This window comes from Schistocerca cancellata, chromosome 6, assembly GCF_023864275.1.
Source record: "Schistocerca cancellata isolate TAMUIC-IGC-003103 chromosome 6, iqSchCanc2.1, whole genome shotgun sequence".
NCBI classification, from domain to species: Eukaryota; Metazoa; Arthropoda; class Insecta; order Orthoptera; family Acrididae; genus Schistocerca; species Schistocerca cancellata.
Window position 1 is genome coordinate 93,305,635 of NC_064631.1, and position 21,115 is coordinate 93,326,749.

The window sequence follows — 21,115 nt, forward strand, 5'->3', positions numbered from 1 at the left end:
ATTACGAAAATATGTTCGGTAGGAAGTTCATCATTTATAAATGATCTTTCAGCAAGCTAACTATTTCTGCATTCCCAATACAAGTTTGCACGACAGGGACGCTGTAAGCAGACAGTTGACACACATATTCAAAGTAATCTGTTACTTTCATGAAACTATTCATCCACGCAATACGTATGACGTCGTCTTTCCACACAGATTTTCGTCTGCAGTGTTCAGATACAATTTATTGTGGCCTGCGTGCCGAGTAGGATCGTCCCCTGAGCAGAGGAGGTCTGTTCCCGTGAAATGCGCTGACCGACAAGCCCCTACGCATCGCTCCTGAATAACCAACGAGAAGCGTGGGACAGATGTCACCTGTTGGCGGCAGGACGCTTCGGGAACGAATGCTCTCTTTGGTACCAGCTTCCCGCTCGACATCTCCTCTTGCTCCTGATTGTTTCGATTTTAAAACTACAACTTTCCATGACGATTTTGACTGGCTAATAGTCCGGCATTCCGACTCTGGCGCGCTCTATTTTATTCCATACACAAGAATGCCAGAAGTCGAGTTTAAATAACTTCCGTCAAATGCCCACACCTTCGTTCGTCCTGACCCGGAACAACCTATACATGCACACTGTTATTAACTTGTTCTTTAAAATATGTTTCATGTCACTGGCTGAAAAATAACACCTGAGCCGTCACCCAGCATCGTAAACCAGGGAACTGAATACCAGGAAAACTGATACGGTTGCTACAGAAACATTGATTAATGGGCACTGAATACCATCAGGCTCCCTCCGTCGTCAGGAGTACCTTTAAAATATAATAAAAAAGATAATTAACATTGGGTTGTAATAAAGTCAAGCACTGCTTTGTATTCGAAGTGAGCTGACGTCTTTTGGTTGCGCCAGGATAGGGCTACCTTGATTTATCGCTTTATATTCTGAAAAAAGATTTAGTTAAGTAACACAACGATTCACTGCATTTTTAACTTTATTGAAGAATATACCGACCGTTTATCTTTTATTAGTTATATTAAAGAGCGTGAGTGAACAGATGAGAAAAATGTGCTTCCGACTGATGTAAAGTTTTAAAACGAAAAGTTGTAAGGGCCATACAGACACCAACGATATTGCCTGTAATCGGTCGCTTCGATCCCGGCACATCGAACAATTTATCAAGCAGTTTCATGCAATATTTCGAATTCCACTTTCGTGAATGATTTTTGCGGAAAATGAGCTATGTTTAGCAGCACTGGTAGTTGGTCTCCGTTTGACCACCAACAACTGGAAAAAGTGGGACTTTTAATTTATTAAACTTGTTTTTGAACCGCTTTGTTGATACCTACGGGCCGTGTTACATTATTTTTTTACTGACTCCAAGTGTATTGTGCAACCCTATCCTGTTTGTACATCTTAAATACACTCCTGGAAATGGAAAAAAGAACACATTGCCACCGGTGTGTCAGACCCACCATACTTGCTCCGGACACTACGAGAGGGCTGTACAAGCAATGATCACACGCACGGCACAGCGGACACACCAGGAACCGCGGTGTTGGCCGTCGAATGGCGCTAGCTGCGCAGCATTTGTGCACCGCCGCCGTCAGTGTCAGCCAGTTTGCCGTGGCATACGGAGCTCCATCGCAGTCTTTAACACTGGTAGCATGTCGCGACAGCGTGGACGTGAACCGTATGTGCAGTTGACGGACTTTGAGCGAGGGCGTATAGTGGGCATGCGGGAGGCCGGGTGGACGTACCGCCGAATTGTTCAACACGTGGGGCGTGAGGTCTCCACAGTACATCGATGTTGTCGCCAGTGGTCGGCGGAAGGTGCACGTGCCCGTCGGCCTGGGACCGGACCGCAGCGACGCACGGATGCACGCCAAGACCGTAGGATCCTACGCAGTGCCGTAGGGGACCGCACCGCCACTTCCCAGCAAATTAGGGACACTGTTGCTCCTGGGGTATCGGCGAGGACCATTCGCAACCGTCTCCATGATGCTGGGCTACGGTCCCGCACACCGTTAGGCCGTCTTCCGCTCACGCCCCAACATCGTGCAGCCCGCCTCCAGTGGTGTCGCGACAGGCGTGAATGGAGGGACGAATGGAGACGTGTCGTCTTCAGCGATGAGAGTCGCTTCTGCCTTGGTGCCAATGATGGTCGTATGCGTGTTTGGCGCCGTGCAGGTGAGCGCCACAATCAGGACTGCATACGACCGAGGCACACAGGGCCAACACCCGGCATCATGGTGTGGGGAGCGATCTCCTACACTGGCCGTACACCACTGGTGATCGTCGAGGGGACACTGAATAGTGCACGGTACATCCAAACCGTAATCGAACCCATCGTTCTACCATTCCTAGACCAGCAAGGGAACTTGCTGTTCCAACAGGACAATGCACGTCCGCATGTATCCCGTGCCACCCAACGTGCTCTAGAAGGTGTAAGTCAACTACCCTGGCCAGCAAGATCTCCGGATCTGTCCCCCATTGAGCATGTTTGGGACTGGATGAAGCGTCGTCTCACGCGGTCTGCACGTCCAGCACGAACGCTGGTCCAACTGAGGCGCCAGGTGGAAATGGCATGGCAAGCCGTTCTACAGGACTACATCCAGCATCTCTACGATCGTCTCCATGGGAGAATAGCAGCCTGCATTGCTGCGAAAGGTGGATATACACTGTACTAGTGCCGACATTGTGCATGCTCTGTTGCCTGTGTCTATGTGCCTGTGGTTCTGTCAGTGTGATCATGTGATGTATCTGACCCCAGGAATGTGTCAATAAAGTTTCCCCTTCCTGGGACAATGAATTCACGGTGTTCTTATTTCAATTTCCAGGAGTGTACTTCTTAAAGTCGTCCTTCTTTTTTCTTCATTTGTGACTCTTTTCGTTTAACTGCAAGTATTTATGAAGTGTTTACGATATTTCAGTGCCCCTGTGGAATTGTTATCATCTGTAGCACTGCTGATTTATTTAACTTTTTTGTACGAGTGACAGATTATATGTAAAGGCAAGGACTTTTCATATTGCCTCTAGTTTCTTCATAAATGACTAAAAACGGCACTCTATATCCCGACCGTAGGTATGACCCTACCATGAATTTTTCTTTTAACAGGACCATAAACCCACCTCGTTCTACAACAAAGTAAACTGCCCCCTTTGGGACCACTAGATGCCGCACAACGAAACAATAACCATACCTACTACATTACTATTTTGACCTGCTCACTGGAGACCTGTGATCTGACAGGAAGGTAGAATAACCAAATCCAAGTTGCTGAAATGAAGTTTGCTGGATCTTTGCTGAGCATAACAAAAGGGATAAGATGAGGAACGAAAGGAACGGAAGGGACGCAAGTAAAAAACTTACGTGTACTGAAAAACAAATCGGCCAATCTAGATTGAGATGGAAAGCTTACGTGAAAAGGATGGAAGATATCAGGATAGTTAACAAATTTCTTGAAATGACTATAAATGGTGAAAGACACGATGTAACCAAGGAGATGATGGACCGACATACTTAAAGACATCGCCGGAAGTAGTCTACTTTGGGACAGTACGATGAGGAAGAGCTGAACAAGGCTAGAAAAAGGGGAAAGAGGCACGTCACTAAGCACCCACGAATCTGGAGCTGTGACCAGATGCTGAATTTAACTGTTTTATAAGAAACTACCAGCAGCGGCGGAACAATAATATTACACAGACAGACACTTGATTGGGGTTCCAATAACGTACTTTGTGCTGGTAAAAATAGTTATATTGGTGTGTTTCTCGTCAGGTCCCTTGATAACGGTGGTTTATTGAAACAGAGTGACATACACAGAATTACGTGTTATACCTGAATGTATTAACATGATAAGAGGTTTAGAAATTTAGTCTGTGTGACGTCACGAAGCTCGTGCCCGAATAGGCGAGCCCTATTTAAAATCCCGCTGCCGTCTTGGAAATCTCGCATATTATGGCCGAGTCCTAATCCCAAAGGCAATGTGGGCTCCATGTCAGCAAATCATTACTTTGCAAAATTTCTCAAGTTGCTAATGTACTGGAAAAGTTTGTCGCTACTAATACCACCCTGTAAATATACTGAAAAAACTTATATCCAGTATCTTCTTTCTTTGCTTATCAGAGAGCCTGCTGTCCGCATGTACAGAATGGGGAAGGTGTGCGATCTGAGTTTGACCCTGATGGCCCGGAGACTCGGCACGAGTATTATAGAAACTGCACGACTTGTCGGGTGTTCGAGAAGAGCTGCGGTGAGTGTGAAATCGTGCCCAGACGTCGTGGGGATGGGCGGCCATCACTCTTTACTGATGTCACACTTCCTTGGCTGGGCAGACTGGTAAAACAGGACAAGCGGGGAACTGTGGCGGAACTGACAACAGGCTTTCATGCTGGGCAGAGTACAAGTGTGTCTGTACATACTGTGCACCGAACACTCCTTACGATGGGCCTTCGCAGCCGACGACCATGCATCTGCCAATGTTAGCACCACGACATCAGCAACTACGACTGAAATGGGCTCTGACCATCGGTAATGGACATTGGCGCAGTGGCAGAGCGTTGCACGATCTGATGAATCCCCATATCTTCATCACGACGATGGGAGAGCGAGAATCCGTCGTCATCTAGGAGAATAGATCCTTGACACCTGTCCTGCGGGACGGGGACAAGCTGGCGGCGGCTCCGTTACTCTTTGGGGAACATCCACGTGGGCACCCGGGGGTCCATTGGAGCTTGCGGAAGGCACCATAACGGCCAAGGAGTATCGTACAGCGGTTGGAGACCACTACACCCCTTCATGATGGTCATGTTTCCTGACGGCAGTGTCATTTTCCAACAAGACAATGAGGAGTGTGATTGGGTGGTTTGAGGAACATAGTGGCGAGTTCCAATTGATATGTTGGCCCCCAGCTCGCCAGATCTGAACCCGATCGAACACAACTGGGATGTGATTGAAGGTGGCCTCAGAACTCGTCGCCCCTTTCTCCGCAATTTACGGGAATTAGGTGACTTGTGTGTGCAGATATGATGCCAATTCCCTCCAGTGACCTACCAAAGCCTCACTGCTTCCATGCCACGAGGAATCGCCACTGTTATCAGTGCCAAAAGTGGACATACCGACTATTAGTTACGTGGTAGTAATGTTCTGGCTGATCAGTGTATATTTGATCCCAAACTGTGCAAGTTACACAAGTGTTTAATCGGCTTGGCTTCTGAAAATTACAGCTAGCTAGTTTCAGATTTCTGAGAAGCGTACTTGTGGTAAAGATTTGAAGGAAATCACTTCAAAATCTGTTCATGTTTTGGGAAATATTTTTACAAACAGTTATTCTAAAAAACAATTGTCTTGTAAACAAGAGTAGACGGAAGTTAGTTAAATTTTCAAAATATATGCAGATTTCTGCCTAGTGGTGTGTCATTTACGTACTAGTTTCCACTCTTGAACTTTTTTAAATTTTTTATTTATTTTTCTTTTCTTAGCATGGCTGCATATTTCTCAAGAGCGCGAAAGTAAAGAAAGTAATCGACTTGAAGATAAGTTGTGTTTAACGTAAAACGACTGTACAGAATTTACCTATATTAGTAAATGGCTTAAACTGTCACACTGAACCAGTTGCAGGTTGCCAATCTTGTGGTTTCCAGTGGAAATAAAAATTGATAGTCAACATTTCATTTCAATATTGGCCGAATTTAAACATTTAAGATGATGTCACGTGCAAAGTTAAAAACTCCATATACAGGGTGTTACAAAAAGGTACGGCCAAACTTTCAGGAAACATTCCTCACACTCAAATAAAGAAAAGATGTTATGTGGACATGTGTCCGGAAACGCTTAATTTCCATGTTAGAGTTCATTTTAGTTTCGTCAGTATGTACTGTACATCCTCGATTCACCGCCAGTTGGCCCAATTGAAGGAAGGTAATGTTGACTTTGGTGATTGTGTTGACATGCGACTCATTGCTCTACAATACTAGCATCAAGCACATCAGTACGTAGCATCAACAAGTTAGTGTTCATCACGAACGTGGTTTTGCAGTCAGTGCAATGTTTACAAATGCGGAGTTGGCAGATGCCCATTTGATGTATGGATTAACACGGGGCAATAGCCGTGGCGCGGTACGTTTGTATCGAGAGAGATTTCCAGCATGAAGGCGTCCCGACAGGAAGAGGTTCGAAGCAATTGATCGGCGTCTTAGGGAGCACGGAACATTCCAGCCTATGACTCGCGACTGGGGAGGACCTAGAACGACGAGGACACCTGCAATGGACGAGGCAATTCTTCGTGCAGTTGACGATAATCCTAATGTCAGCTTCAGAGAAGTTGCTACTGTACAAGGTAACGTTGACCACGTCACTGTATGGAGAGTGCTACGGGAGAACGAGTTGTTTCCGTACCATGTACAGCGTGTGCAGGCACTATCAGCAGCTGATTGGCCTCCACGGGTACACTTCTGCGAATGGTTCATCCAACACTGTATCAATCCTCTTTTCAGTGCAAATGTTCTCTTTACGGATGAGGCTTCATTCCAACGTGATCAAATTGTAAATTTTCACAATCAACATGTGTGGGTTGACGAGAATCCGCACGCAATTGTGCAATCACATCAACACAGATTTTCTGTGAACGTTTGGGCAGGCATTGTTGGTGATGTCTTGATTGGGCCCCATGTTCTTCCACCTACGCTCAATGGAGCACGTTATCATGATTTCATACGGGATACTCTACCTGTGCTGCTACAACATGTGCCTTTACAAGTACGACACAACATGTGGTTCACGCACGATGGAGCTCCTGCACATTTCAGTCGAAGTGTTCGTACGCTTCCCAACAACAGATTCGGTGACCGATGGATTGGTAGAGGCGGACCAATTCCATGGCCTCCACGCTCTCCTGACCTCAACCCTCTTGACTTTCATTTACGGGGGCATTTGAAAGCTCTTGTCTACGCAACCCCGGTACCAAATGTAGAGACTCTTCGTGCTCGTATTGTGGACGGCTGTGATACAATACGCCATTCTCCAGGGCTGCATCAGCGCATCAGGGATTGGTTACGACGGAGGGTGGATGCATGTATCCTCGGTAACGGAGGACATTTTGAACATTTCCTGTAACAAAGTGTTTGAAGTCACGCTGGTATGTTCTGTTGCTGTGTCCATTCCATGATTAATGTGATTTGAAGAGAAGTAATAAAATGAGCTCTAACATGGAAAGTAAGCGTTTCCGGACGCATGTCCACATAACATATTTTCTTTCCTTGTGTGTGAGGAATGTTTCCTGAAAGTTCGGCCGTACCTTTTTGTAACACCCTTTATATGTTATGTGGCAGCGTAACTCACGACAGGAAAACTACCCAGAGAATATTCATCAAGTATTTCACAATGAGAGCAGTTAGAGGTTTCCAAGAAATTTTAACCGTAGTATCAAACCTTTTCGAAAGTCTTTATCGTTGATACCCCCCCCCCCCGGAGACACACAATATAATGAAAGGAATAATGTTTATTTATTATCATATTCTCGCTGTTGACGTAGCTAATCTTCAGCATCGGGCATGACGTTTTAATTTATTACTTCTTTACTATAAATTCTACTGGGTACACATTTTTCAGACACACTGGCCATTGATTTTACTTATAAAACTGTATCATTGTACTGAACGTAATTCAGGAGATATGACGTTTTGTAAATGCAGGTTCGATTCTTTAAATGAATTGGGGGGGGGGGGGGGGAGTGGTTTACTTGTAGTTTATATTCTCCCTAAAACATGATGAAACCAGCTTAAATGCACAATTTATGACGATTTATATCAGGTGGTTATAATTAAAGTGCAGCCACTCACAGAGATCCAGTGTGGGCTGTAATATCGTATGAAGGCGAAACTTGGTAATACGAGGGCTATCCACAAAGTATATTACGTTTTGGAATTAAAAATAAATAAAGTATTGGAAATTTTTTTATTATATACAGATGAAAGCCACACTTAAATACTACTTTTCTACATAGTTGCCATTTAAATTAAGGCACTTATCGTAGCGATGGACGAGCTTGGAAATTCCTTCGTCGTAAAATTCGGCCGCCTGCTCCTTCAACCATGTAATGACTGTCTTTTGGGACAGAAAAGGTGTGATTTTTGTGGATTTCCTGGAAAGAGGCACTACAATAAACTCTCAAAGGTATTGCCAAACTCTGCACAACCTCAGAAGAGCAATACAAAACAAGCGCAGGGGAAAGTTGGGCTCAAAGATCTTGCTGATTCACGACAACGCCCGGGCCCACACGGCAAATGCCACTCGTGAAGTTCTCGAATCTTTTAAGTGGGAGTTGTTTCCTCATCCGCAGTACAGTCCCGACCTGGCCCCGAGCGACTTCCACTTATTCCCAGCAATGAAGAAGTGGTTGGCTATGCAGCGTTTTGATGACGATTCACAGCTTCAAGAAGGTTGAAGGCGCAGGCGGCCGAATTTTACGACGAAGGAATTTCCAAGCTCGTCCATCGCTACGATAAATGCCTTAATTTAAATGGCAACTATGTAGAAAAGTAGTATTTAAGTGTGGCTTTCATCTGCATATAATAAAAAAATTCCAATACTTTATTTATTTTTAATTCCAAAACGTAATGTACTTTGTGGATAGCCCTCGTATTATAATGTGCTAATGCGGAATCTGATTACGCTGGAAGAAAATTTCGGCCAAAAGGTGCAAACGCGCTGTGAATGCAAGAATGACACAATGGATTAAGAGTAGGATGCGGGCTGAAAAGGCCAAACAAGTGAGAAAGGCATACTGTTGATGTTATTATCAAACACCGTTAACATAATTTGTTTAATATGAGCACCGGAGACGTCGAAGAGACAGCGCCAGATATGCACCTGGTGGCCAAAACTGGAACTATTTTTTTTCCAGCGTAAATCGGTTCCGCACGAACGCACCAGCCTATCTACCATTTTCCCTGCGAGACGATAATTACACCCTACAGTGGACCTCCGTGAACAGCTGCGCTTCAGTTATAACCAACTCACAAAAAATTTCACACTGGAAGCCGCAACGTCGTGTCACTCAGGCTGGGACGTCACGAGACGCAGGCCTTGCACCTGGCTGGAGCACGGGCAGTGTGAGGAGAGAGCAGTACTCACCGTGGACGAGCAGGCGCAGCGAGGCGGTCAGCGGCTCCTTGAGAGCGTCGTTGTGCGCGCGGCACTGGTAGGTGGCCCGCAGGTCCCCACGACCGAGGCGCGCCGTCAGCGTCGCGACGCCGGTGCCCGCGCCGTTGCTGCCCGCGCGCTGCTCGTTCGTCGCTGCAACAGCCGCGGGGCGTGCCTTTGTCAGTAGTTTGCTCTCCGTCACAATCAAAATTGCCATAGATTCTATGAAAATCGGAGCCAGTCGACGAGCGGGCCAAGATTTTTTTTATTTTTTATTTTTCGAGTCCAGGACACAAAATAATTACAAAAACAAATAAGTATTGATTCACATAACAAATTTGCAAAACTAAATATGAACAGTAGTATTTATGACAGATTCAATTTTATATATATATATATATATATATATATATATATATATATATATATATATATATATATACACTTCTGGAAATGGAAAAAAGAACACATTGACACCGGTGTGTCAGACCCACCATACTTGCTCCGGACACTGCGAGAGGGCTGTACAAGCAATGATCACACGCACGGCACAGCGGACACACCAGGAACCGCGGTGTTGGCCGTCGAATGGCGCTAGCTGCGCAGCATTTGTGCACCGCCGCCGTCAGTGTCAGCCAGTTTGCCGTGGCATACGGAGCTCCATCGCAGTCTTTAACACTGGTAGCATGCCGCGACAGCGTGGACGTGAACCGTATGTGCAGTTGACGGACTTTGAGCGAGGGCGTATAGTGGGCATGCGGGAGGCCGGGTGGACGTATCGCCGAATTGCTCAACACGTGGGGCGTGAGGTCTCCACAGTACATCGATGTTGTCGCCAGTGGTCGGCGGAAGGTGCACGTGCCCGCCGACCTGGGACCGGACCGCAGCGACGCACGGATGCACGCCAAGACCGTAGGATCCTACGCAGTGCCGTAGGGGACCGCACCGCCACTTCCCAGCAAATTAGGGACACTGTTGCTCCTGGGGTATCGGCGAGGACCATTCGCAACCGTCTCCATGAAGCTGGGCTACGGTCCCGCACACCGTTAGGCCGTCTTCCGCTCACGCCCCAACATCGTGCAGCCCGCCTCCAGTGGTGTCGCGACAGGCGTGAATGGAGGGACGAATGGAGACGTGTCGTCTTCAGCGATGAGAGTCGCTTCTGCCTTGGTGCCAATGATGGTCGTATGCGTGTTTGGCGCCGTGCAGGTGAGCGCCACAATCAGGACTGCATACGACCGAGGCACACAGGGCCAACACCCGGCATCATGGTGTGGGGAGCGATCTCCTACACTGGCCGTACACCACTGGTGATCGTCGAGGGGACACTGAATAGTGCACGGTACATCCAAACCGTCATCGAACCCATCGTTCTACCATTCCTAGATCGGCAAGGGAACTTGCTGTTCCAACAGGACAATGCACGTCCGCATGTATCCCGTGCCACCCAACGTGCTCTAGAAGGTGTAAGTCAACTACCCTGGCCAGCAAGATCTCCGGATCTGTCCCCCATTGAGCATGTTTGGGACTGGATGAAGCGTCGTCTCACGCGGTCTGCACGTCCAGCACGAACGCTGGTCCAACTGAGGCGCCAGGTGGAAATGGCATGGCAAGCCGTTCCACAGGACTACATCCAGCATCTCTACGATCGTCTCCATGGGAGAATAGCAGCCTGCATTGCTGCGAAAGGTGGATATACACTGTACTAGTGGCGACATTGTGCATGCTCTGTTGCCTGTGTCTATGTGCCTGTGGTTCTGTCAGTGTGATCATGTGATGTATCTGACCCCAGGAATGTGTCAATAAAGTTTCCCTTCCTGGGACAATGAATTCACGGTGTTCTTATTTCAATTTCCAGGAGTATATATATATATATATATATATATATATATATATATATATATATATATATATATATATATATATATATATATATATATGGTGGTCCATTGATCGTGACCGGGCCAAATATCTCACGAAATAAGCGTCAAACGAAAAAACGACAAAGAACGAAACTCGTCCTGCTTGAAGGGGGAAACCAGATGGCGCTATGGTTGTCCCGCGAGGTGGCGCTGCCATAGTCAAACGGATATCAACTGCGTTTTTTTAAATAGGACCCCCACTTTTTATTACATATGAATGTTTTAGTTGGACCACATTTTTCGCTTTGTGATAGATGGCTCACAATTTTAGACGAACAGTTGGTAATAGGTAGCTTTTTTAAGTTAAAATACAGAACGTAGGTATTTTTGAACATTTTATTTCGGTTGTTCCAATGTGATACACGTACCTTTGTGAACTTATCATTTCTCAGAACGCATGCTGTTACAGTGTGATTACCTGCAAATACCACATTAATGCAATAAAAGCTCAAAATGATGTCCGCCAACCTCAGTCCATTTGGCAATGCGTCTAACGACATTCCTCTCAACAGCAAGTAGTTCGCCTTCCGTAATGTTCGCACATGGATTGACAATGCGCTGACGCATGTTGTCAGGCGTTGTCGGTGGATCACGAGAGCAAATATCCCTCAACTTTCCCACAGAAAGAAATCCGGGGACGTCAGATCCGGTGAACGTGCTTCGACGACCAACCCCCACCTGTCATGAAATATGCTATTCAGTACCGCTTCAACCGCACGCGAGCTATGTGCCGAACATCCATCATGTTGAAGTACATCGCCATTCTGTCATGCAGTGAAACATCTTCTAGTAACATCGGTAGAACATTACGTAGGAAATCAGCATACATTGCACCATTTAGATTGCCATCGATAGAATGGGGGCCAGTTATCCTTCCTTCCATTACGCCGCACCATACATTAACCCGCCAAGGTCACTGATGTTCCACTTGTCGCTGCCATCGTGAATTTTCCGTTGCCCAATAGTGCATATTATGCCGGTTTACGTTACCGCTGTTGGTGAATGACGCTTCGTCGCTAAATAGAACGCGTGCAAAAAATCTGTCATCGTCCCGTAATTTCTCTTGTGCCCAGTGGCAGAACTGTACACGACGTTCAAAGTCGTCGCCATGCAATTCCTGGTGCATAGAAATATGGTACTGGTGCAATGGATGTTGATGTAGCATTCCCAACACCGACGTTTTTAAGATTCCCGATTCTCGCGCAATTTGTCTGCTACTGATGTGCGGATTAGCAGCTAAAACCTACTTGGGCATCATCATTTGTTGCAGGTCGTTGTTGACGTTTCACATGTGGCTGAACACTTCCTGTTTCCTTAAATAACGTAACTATCCGGCGAACGGTCCGGACAATTGGATAATGTCCAGGATACCGAGCAGCATACATAGCACACGCCCGTTGCGCATTTTGATCACAATAGCCATACATCAACACGATATCGACCTTTTCCGCAATTGGTAAATGATCCATTTTAACACGGGTAATGTATCACGCAGCAAGTACCGTCCGCACTGGCGGAATGTTACGTGATACCACGTACTTATACGTTTGTGACTATTACAGCGCCATCTATCTCAAAGCGAAAAAAGTGGTCCAACTAAAACATTCGCATTTCTTTACGCACCACACGAATATGTAATAAAAAATGGGACTTCATATTTTAAAAAAAACGCAGTTGATATCCGTTTAACCTATGGCACCGCCATCTAGCCGGCCAACCATAGCGCCATCTGGTTTCCCCCTTCAAGCTAGACGAGTTTCATTCTTTGTAGTTTTTTCGTTTGATGCTTATTTCGTGAGATATTTGGCCCGGTCACTATCAATGGGCCACCCCGACTGTAACCCTATTTGCAAGGTGACAATTATTGAACTATATGAAAAAATGGAAATTAGTTACAAACTACGGCGCGCATACTTTATTCAACATGTATACATCACTACACATATTAGGATTTAGGTTATAACTTGTTCGATATGCCTGCCAACATTGCCGATGATATGACGCACGAATAGCGCAATTCTGCACGGCTCAGTGAAGTATCAGAACATCGATGCTGTCGATGACCTCCGCAATGGCTGTTTCATCTCAGCAACGGTTTTGGAGCTATTGCTGTACACCTTGTCTTTAATATAGCCCCACAAAAAGAAGTCGCTTGTATTCAGATCCGTAGAATATGGAGACCAATCGAGGCCCATGCCAGTGGCTTCTGGTACCGCAAAACCAGAATGCGGTCCCGAAAGTACTCCTCCAGGACATCAAACACTCTCCCGGTTGTATGGGGTAGAGCTCCGTCTTGCATGAACCACGTCTTATCGATTTCGATACTTTGGATAATGGGGATGAAATCTGTGGTGTCACCGCCAGACACCACACTTGCTAGGTGGTAGTTTTAAATCGGCCGCGGTCCATTAGTACATGTCGGACCCGCGTGTCGCCACTGTCAGTAATTGCAGACCGAGCGACACCACATGGCAGGTCTAGAGAGACGTACTAGCACACGCCCCAGTTGTACGACGACTTTGCTAGCGACTACACTGACGAAGCCTTTCTCTCATTTGCCGAGAGACAGTTAGAATAACCTTCAGCTAAGTCCATGGCTACGACATAGCAAGGCGCCATTCGCATTACATTGCATGTATCTAAAGAGTCTCACTTGTATCGTCAAGAGCGATGTACCACAATGATGGATTAAAGTTAAGTATTCCAGCAGCTACGTACTTTTCTTTATAGCATTCACTGCGTATCCTGTTTCAGACCAAACGCAAGACGGCGTGAGTTAAACGCGTGCATTTCGGCCTTCTCTAGCTATATAACAAAATCATCTTCCAAAACCTTCACGTACCGTTCGATAGACACCGTGCCATCAAGGAATATCGCACCGATTATTCTGTGACTGGACATTGGACACCACACCCATTGAGGGTGAAGTGACTTCTCGATCGCGAAATTCGGATTCTCAGTCCTCCAAATGCGCCAGTTTTGCTTATTGACGAACCCATCCAAATGAAAGCGGGCTTCATCGCTAAACCAAACCATGCATGCGCATACTAATTTCCATCACGCCCCACGACCAAGAGTGCTGTTTGAACGTCCTAAAGCAAATCGTTCAGAAGTTATGACGATTGTATTTCATATAATTCAATAACTGTCACCCTGTAAATTAGCTGGCACTTAGGAACGAGCGCGCTGAGCCACGCCCCGCCGGCGACACATCAATGGTCGCGTGGCATTGTCGGCTCCCGATGTGCTGCTTGCTGCCTTTGCTGCGCTAATCACTGTAGGTGCTACGTTTCAAGCAGAAAACTATTCCAACTGCCAAAAACTTCCGCTTTTGAAGAAAAAGTATAATGCTTGCCCTGTTTAAAAATTAGAACAGATTTCTTACGTGTTTCGAGACATTATACCCGTTTTACCCTACGAGTGTTTCAGAATTCTTATATATCATAGACTTAAAATTTCATCCTGGGTAAGACAAGGCTGCAACCTGTCTCCACTGTTGTTCATATTATTTATGGATCATATGTTGAAAACAATAGACTGGCTGGGTGAGATTAAGATATGTGAACACAAAATAAGCAGTCTTGCATATGCGGATGACTTAGTTGTGATGGCAGATTCGATTGAAAGTTTGCAAAGTAATATTTCAGAGCTAGATCGGAAATGTAAGGACTATGGTATGAAGATTAGCATCTCCAAAACGAAAGTAATGTCAGTGGGAAAGAAATATAAACGGATTGAGTGCCAAATAGGAGGAACAAAGAACAGGTGGACGGTTTCAAGTACTTAGGATGCATATTCTCACAGGATGGCAACATAGTGAAAGAACTGGAAGCGAGGTGTAGCAAAGCTAATGCAGTGAGCGCTCAGCTACGATCTACTCTCTTCTGCAAGAAGGAAGTCAGTACCAAGACTAAGTTATCTGTGCACCGTTCAATCTTTCGACCAACTTTGTTGTATGGGAGCGAAAGCTGGGTGGATTCAGGTTACCTTATCAACAAGGTTGAGGTTACGGATATGAAAGTAGCTAGGATGATTTGCAGGTACTAGTAGATAGGAACAATGGCAGGAGGGTGTCCACAATGAGGAAATCAAAGAAAAACTGGGAATGAACTCTATAGATGTAGCAGTCAGGGCGAACAGGCTTAGATGGTGGGGTCATGTTAGACGCATGGGAGAAGCAAGGTTACCCAAGAGACTCATGGATTCAGCAGTAGAGGGTAGGAGGAGTAGGGGCAGACCGAGGAGAAGGTACCTGGATTCGGTTAAGAATGATTTTGAAGTAATAGGTTTAACATCAGAAGAGGCACCAGTGTTAGCACTGAATAGGGGATCATGGAGGAACTGTATAAGGGGGGCTATGCTCCAGACTGAACGCTGAAAGGCATAATCAGTCTTAAATGATGATGATGATGATACAACTTCAATGCAGTCAAAATTGTACCAGAAAAAGAAGAAGAAAAATGGGGAAATCGATACCACAGATTTTCTATCCCTGCAAAGAGACAAATGCTGTGTTGGCTGGCTGTAGACAATGCTTGTAGCGACAATGTCGTAACTGTTGCCCTTAAGGGACAAGATTTTAATGGAGGGTTTATACTTATAACAACTGCCAACGGCCTTGCCACAATGGTAACCTCGGTTCCCGTAAGGTCACCGAAGTTCAGCGCTGTCGGGCTTGGCTAAGACTTGGATGGGTGACCACTCGGGTCTGTCGAGCGCCGTTGGCAAGTAGAGTCACTCAGACCTTGTAAAGCCAACTGAAGAGCTACATGACTGAGAAAAAGCGGCTCCGATCGCGAAATCCGACAACGGCCTGGAGAGCGGTGTGCTGACCATATGACCCTCCATACCCGCATCCAGTGACGCCCGTCAGTTGCCGATGACACGGAGCGCGGTCGGTACTGTTGGGCCTACCGAGGCCTGTTCGGACGGGGTCGCAACAATGTATCCTCAAAACTAGCAATTTTGACATGTTTACTTCATCGTTATTTTAATGTTCAAGCTGAGGAAATACTGAGTCTGTGCAAATACATTTCCAGAACCATAAAGAATGACGGTTACAGCAAAATGAAATTGGGTAGTAACAGTGATAGTGTTTACACTGTCGAAGAACTTCTTTAGCATTTATCTCATACCATGCATTTTGTAGATACGTTGTTATGTCTCTAAACCCTCGAAATTAATCTGTAACCATTTAGATTAACTTAATACTTGTAAGTAGCACTACCATATGGATTCTGCTAACAAGGAGAGATCACCAGGCGTGCGATCGCCTTTTTGAAACCAAAAATACGGTGATGTAGGATAAGGTCCCACGAATCACACCCTGCTGGCCCTCATTTGCGAGTAATTTACGAAAAGAAAATCGGTATTTTGCGTGACGCTCAGTAACGTTGTATTTTTTTCTACGCCTTTGTCACATTATTTTAATACCATATGAACTTTTTTCATTTGTTTCACGTTTTCTTTATTTATAATAATTCTTTTTCCAACTGAAATTTTTGTGAATATGAATTTAATTTTATTTATCTATTACAATATTCAATTATTTGATTCCGATCTACCAGTTAAAAAAAACTAATAATCTATTTATATTGACATACTGACTGTGCAGTGGTGTAAAAAATGTATTTTTATTTACCAGATATGCAATTTTTTATGGTGATCGTCATACAAACACTTAAAACATCACCTAAATACCTACTGCACTACAGACAAAATAACGCAGATGAAGATGTAAATGAAAGAAGGGTTTATAAGCATAAGGAACTTCAAAGAAAACAAGAAATAGGTATAATGAACTCAATAATGTGGACAAAATAACAAGGTGAGAAAACAAAACAAATTAAATCGAAACTAATACATAAAATTAATTGAAAACACAGGAACAGAGATTTCACTTGTAAAAATAATAACAGGACGAAAAACTACAGCAAATAAAGAGGTTGATACGATTAAAATGATGCTACAAATTAATGGAAATAAAAATCACATTTAAATCAATTAATTGAATAAAAATGATGATCAAAGTCGTTTCGATAAAGATTTAAAAATAAAACATTTACTGCATCCCTTGAGATTCGTCCCCACAACTCCCAGCATGTGACGCAACTATGAATTCCATTACACCAGACAATCAGCGTATTTCTTGTAACTTTTTTAACACTTCTGAGGGTCACACGAAATTCCGAATATTTTCATCAGTTGCTCTCAAGTGACGACCCACAACGGTAAATGGCTGCAGTGTTTGATTCCTGGTATTTTAACCTACATAACCGTACAGATAGTTTCAAAAGGTCGATCCCACCTCTGAGCAACTCTCCTTGTAGGTCTTTACACAGTCCAGCTGGCAATTCAATGTGCATTACACAGAGTGTCCCAGGAGAAATCGTCAGTAATCAGGGATATGACACGAATGGTCATTCGAAGCATTGTAGTAAACATGGTATCTAAAATGTATACCTCATCAGTTATGAGTAGTTATTCGTCTTTGATACTGTGAAACAAATTTGTTCTACCGCAAGCTCTTTGCTTTCCATATTTTGAGAAGTGGTAGAATTAAGCAGAACAAGAAAAAAACGTCCAGTAAACATGCGATCTAAAATACGCACCTTAAGAGCTATGGACACCTGTTCATTTTTGGTACTGTGAAAGATAACTGTTCTACTGAACAAGTAACCATACCTCTCATGCTATGCATTTTAGAGTCCATGTTCACTAGAAAAATTTTTCGTATATTGGTCCAAACTTCCTTCTCCCAAAGTGTGAAAAGCAAAGATACAGGAGTACAAGAGGTTTGTTTCACATTATCGTAGATGAAGTAGAGCTGATAGCTCTTAAGGTACGCACCTCATCTTTCTTGTTTACTGCACTTTGTCGCTTCATATGATCGTTTCTTCCCGGGTTCGATTCCCGGCGGGGTCAGGGATTTTCTCTGCCTCGTGATGGCTGGGTGTTGTGTGCTGTCCTTAGGTTAGTTAGGTTTAAGTAGTTCTAAGTTCTAGGGGACTGATGACCATGGATGTTAAGTCCCATAGTGCTCAGAGCCATTTGAACCATTTTTTTTTTTTGATCGTTTCTTTCATAGCCCTGAATACTGACAATTCCTCTTCGGACACCATATGTCACTGTGGAATACTTAGTATGGGATGAGGATTGCATAAAATATAGCGGAGGAAATTTGTCTGATTTTTGTTAATAGAAAATTAGATTTCGGGTTATATAAATTTTCATTAAAATAATACTGTCATTACATATTAATCAATAAGAAGTACATACAAAGTTTAATTAATTATTCTACTCTCTTATACCTTCTAAGAACAAAATTTAATCAACAAGTGTCAGTACAGTCATCTTGCCACAAATTTGCATAAGTTAAATATTTACAAAATACACTCCCTAATAAAAAAAATGAAGCACTCAGAAGGAGAGGGGGAAACGGAATGAAGCTTTGCGGGTTGAGAGGATACGTGATGTTTTTTCAGTGATTAAAAATCGATTCAAATATACATAGAGCTTGCCGATATTAGCACACTACTTATCAGTATGAGGTTTCACCCCTATGGCCAGGATACGTGCACTTATTCGGTTGGTAAGGGTCTCATAAAGCCGTTGCATCGTCTCCTGAGGTAAGCTGGCCCACAACTGTTGTAACTGGTTCCTGATATCCTCGATACTGGCGCTGAGATGTTGACATCCGACCTGGTGCCCCACATGTTGTGTCGCTGACAGATCTGTGGATCTTAGTGGCCATGAGCATTGTCCTATTGAAAAATGACACCACGGCACTGTCACACGAGATGTAACACATGGGGACACAGGATATGCGTGACGTGCCGTCAGAATTCCGACAATCACCACCAGTCGTGACCTGCAGGCACACCTGATGCGCCCACCACCATGATGCCAGCAATAACACAGCCTCCCCGAAGCGTTGGAAGAATGGGATCCCTGCTCAGGTCAGCGCCACATTCGCCGAAGATGGTCATCCGGGGAAATGCAGAACCGAGATTCATTGGTGAACACAATGCAACGCCATTTATCAGCAGTCCACGCTTCCCGAGCCGCGCGGTCTCAGACACCTCTTCCCGGTTCGCGCGGCTCCCTCCGTCGGAGGTTCGAATCCTCCCTCGGGCGTGTGTGTGTGTGTGTGTGTGTGTGTGTGTGTGTGTGTGTGTGTGTGTGTTTTGTCCTTAGCGTAAGTTAAAGTTAGATTAAGTAGTGTCTAAGTCTAGGAACCGACGACTCAGCAGTTTGGTCGCATAGGAACTTACCACAAGGCGTTTGTGTTATGGTGTTAACGGCGGCCTATGCATATGACCGTAATTTCCTGTCCCGGCTGCAACTAGTCTCAAATGGTGCAGGACAACACAGAATGTTGCGGTGTGTCGGTTACTTGTTCTCGATTCTTGTCGTATGTAAAATACGCTAGTGGTAAGACAAAATCGATGCCTTCTCTTCGCGACAGCAATGGAAATACTATCGACGACAGTGTTGCTAAAGCAGGGTTACTAAACACAGCCTTCCGAAATTCCTTCACCAAAGAAGACGAAGTGCATATTCCAGAATTCGAATTAAGAAAAGCTGCTAACATGAGTAACTTAAAAGTAGATATCCTCAGAGTAGTGAAGCAATTTAAATTACTTGATAAAAACAAGTCTTCCGGTCCAGAATACATACCAATTAGGTTCCTTTCGGAGTACGCTGGTGCAATAGCTCGATACTTATCGATACTATACAACCGTTCGCTCGACGAAGTTCTGTACACAAAGACTGGAAAGTTGCAAAGTCATACCAATATTCAAGAAAGGTAGTAAGAGTAATCCACTAAATTACAGGCTCATATCATTAACTTAGATATGCACCAGGATTTTCGAACATATGTTGTGTTCGAACATTGTGAGTTACCTCGAAGAGAACGATCTACTGACACACAGTCAACACGGATTTACAAAACATTGTTCTTGGGAAATACAACTAGCTCTTTACCCGCAATAAGTGCTGAGTGCTATCGACTAGGGGTTTCAAATTAATTCCGTATTTTTAGATTTCCAGAAGTCTTTTGAAACTGTACCACACAAGTAGCCTGCAGTGAAATTGAGTGCTTATGGAATATGATATCAGTTATGCTACTGGATTACTCATTTCCTGTCAGAGAGGTAACAGTTCGTAGTAACTGACGGGAAGACATCGAGTAAAACAGAAGTGATTTCTGGCGTTCCACAAGGTACTGTTACAGGCCCTCTGGTGTTCCTGATCTACACTCCTGGAAATGGAAAAAAGAACACATTGACACCGGTGTGTCAGACCCACCATACTTGCTCCGGACACTGCGAGAGGGCTGTACAAGCAATGATCACACGCACGGCACAGCGGACACACCAGGAACCGCGCTGTTGGCCGTCGAATGGCGCTAGCTGCGCAGCATTTGTGCACCGCCGCCGTCAGTGTCAGCCAGTTTGCCGTGGCATACGGAGCTCCATCGCAGTCTTTAACACTGGTAGCATGCCGCGACAGCGTGGACGTGAACCGTATGTGCAGTTGACGGACTTTGAGCGAGGGCGTATAGTGGGCATGCGGGAGGCCGGGTGGACGTACCGCCGAATTGCTCAACACGTGGGGCGTGAGGTCTCCACAGTACATCGATGTTGTCGCCAGTGGTCGGCGGAAGGTGCACGTGCCCGTCGACCTGGGACCGGACCGCAGCAACGCACGGATGCACGCCAAGACCGTAGGATCCTACGCAGTGCCGTAGGGGACCGCACCGCCACTTCCCAGCAAATTAGGGGCACTGTTGCTCCTGGGGTATCGGCGAGGACCATTCGCAACCGTCTCCATGAAGCTGGGCTACGGTCCCGCACCCCGTTAGGCCGTCTTCCGCTCACGCCCCAACATCGTGCAGCCCGCCTCCAGTGGTGTCGCGACAGGCGTGAATGGAGGGACGAATGGAGACTTGTCGTCTTCAGCGATGAGAGTCGCTTCTGCCTTGGTGCCAATGATGGTCGTATGCGTGTTTGGCGCCGTGCAGGTGAGCGCCACAATCAGGACTGCATACGACCGAGGCA

General features: G+C 45.2%; 1 protein-coding gene across 11 annotated transcripts in view; it reads right to left on the minus strand.

Moving 5' to 3' along the window:
* Positions 1 to 21,115, minus strand: part of LOC126088583 (titin) — a 1,213,778-nt gene that overhangs the window by 682,528 nt on the left and 510,135 nt on the right. For all 11 annotated transcript variants that reach the window (XR_007519972.1, XR_007519973.1, XR_007519977.1 and 8 more), the window contains exon 4: positions 9,121 to 9,282. Coding sequence is in view for 5 of the 11 variants with exons in the window: in XM_049906783.1 (XP_049762740.1) it covers positions 9,121 to 9,282 (162 nt within the window). In the remaining 6 variants the exon portion in view is untranslated. The remainder of the gene's footprint in view (positions 1 to 9,120; positions 9,283 to 21,115) is intronic.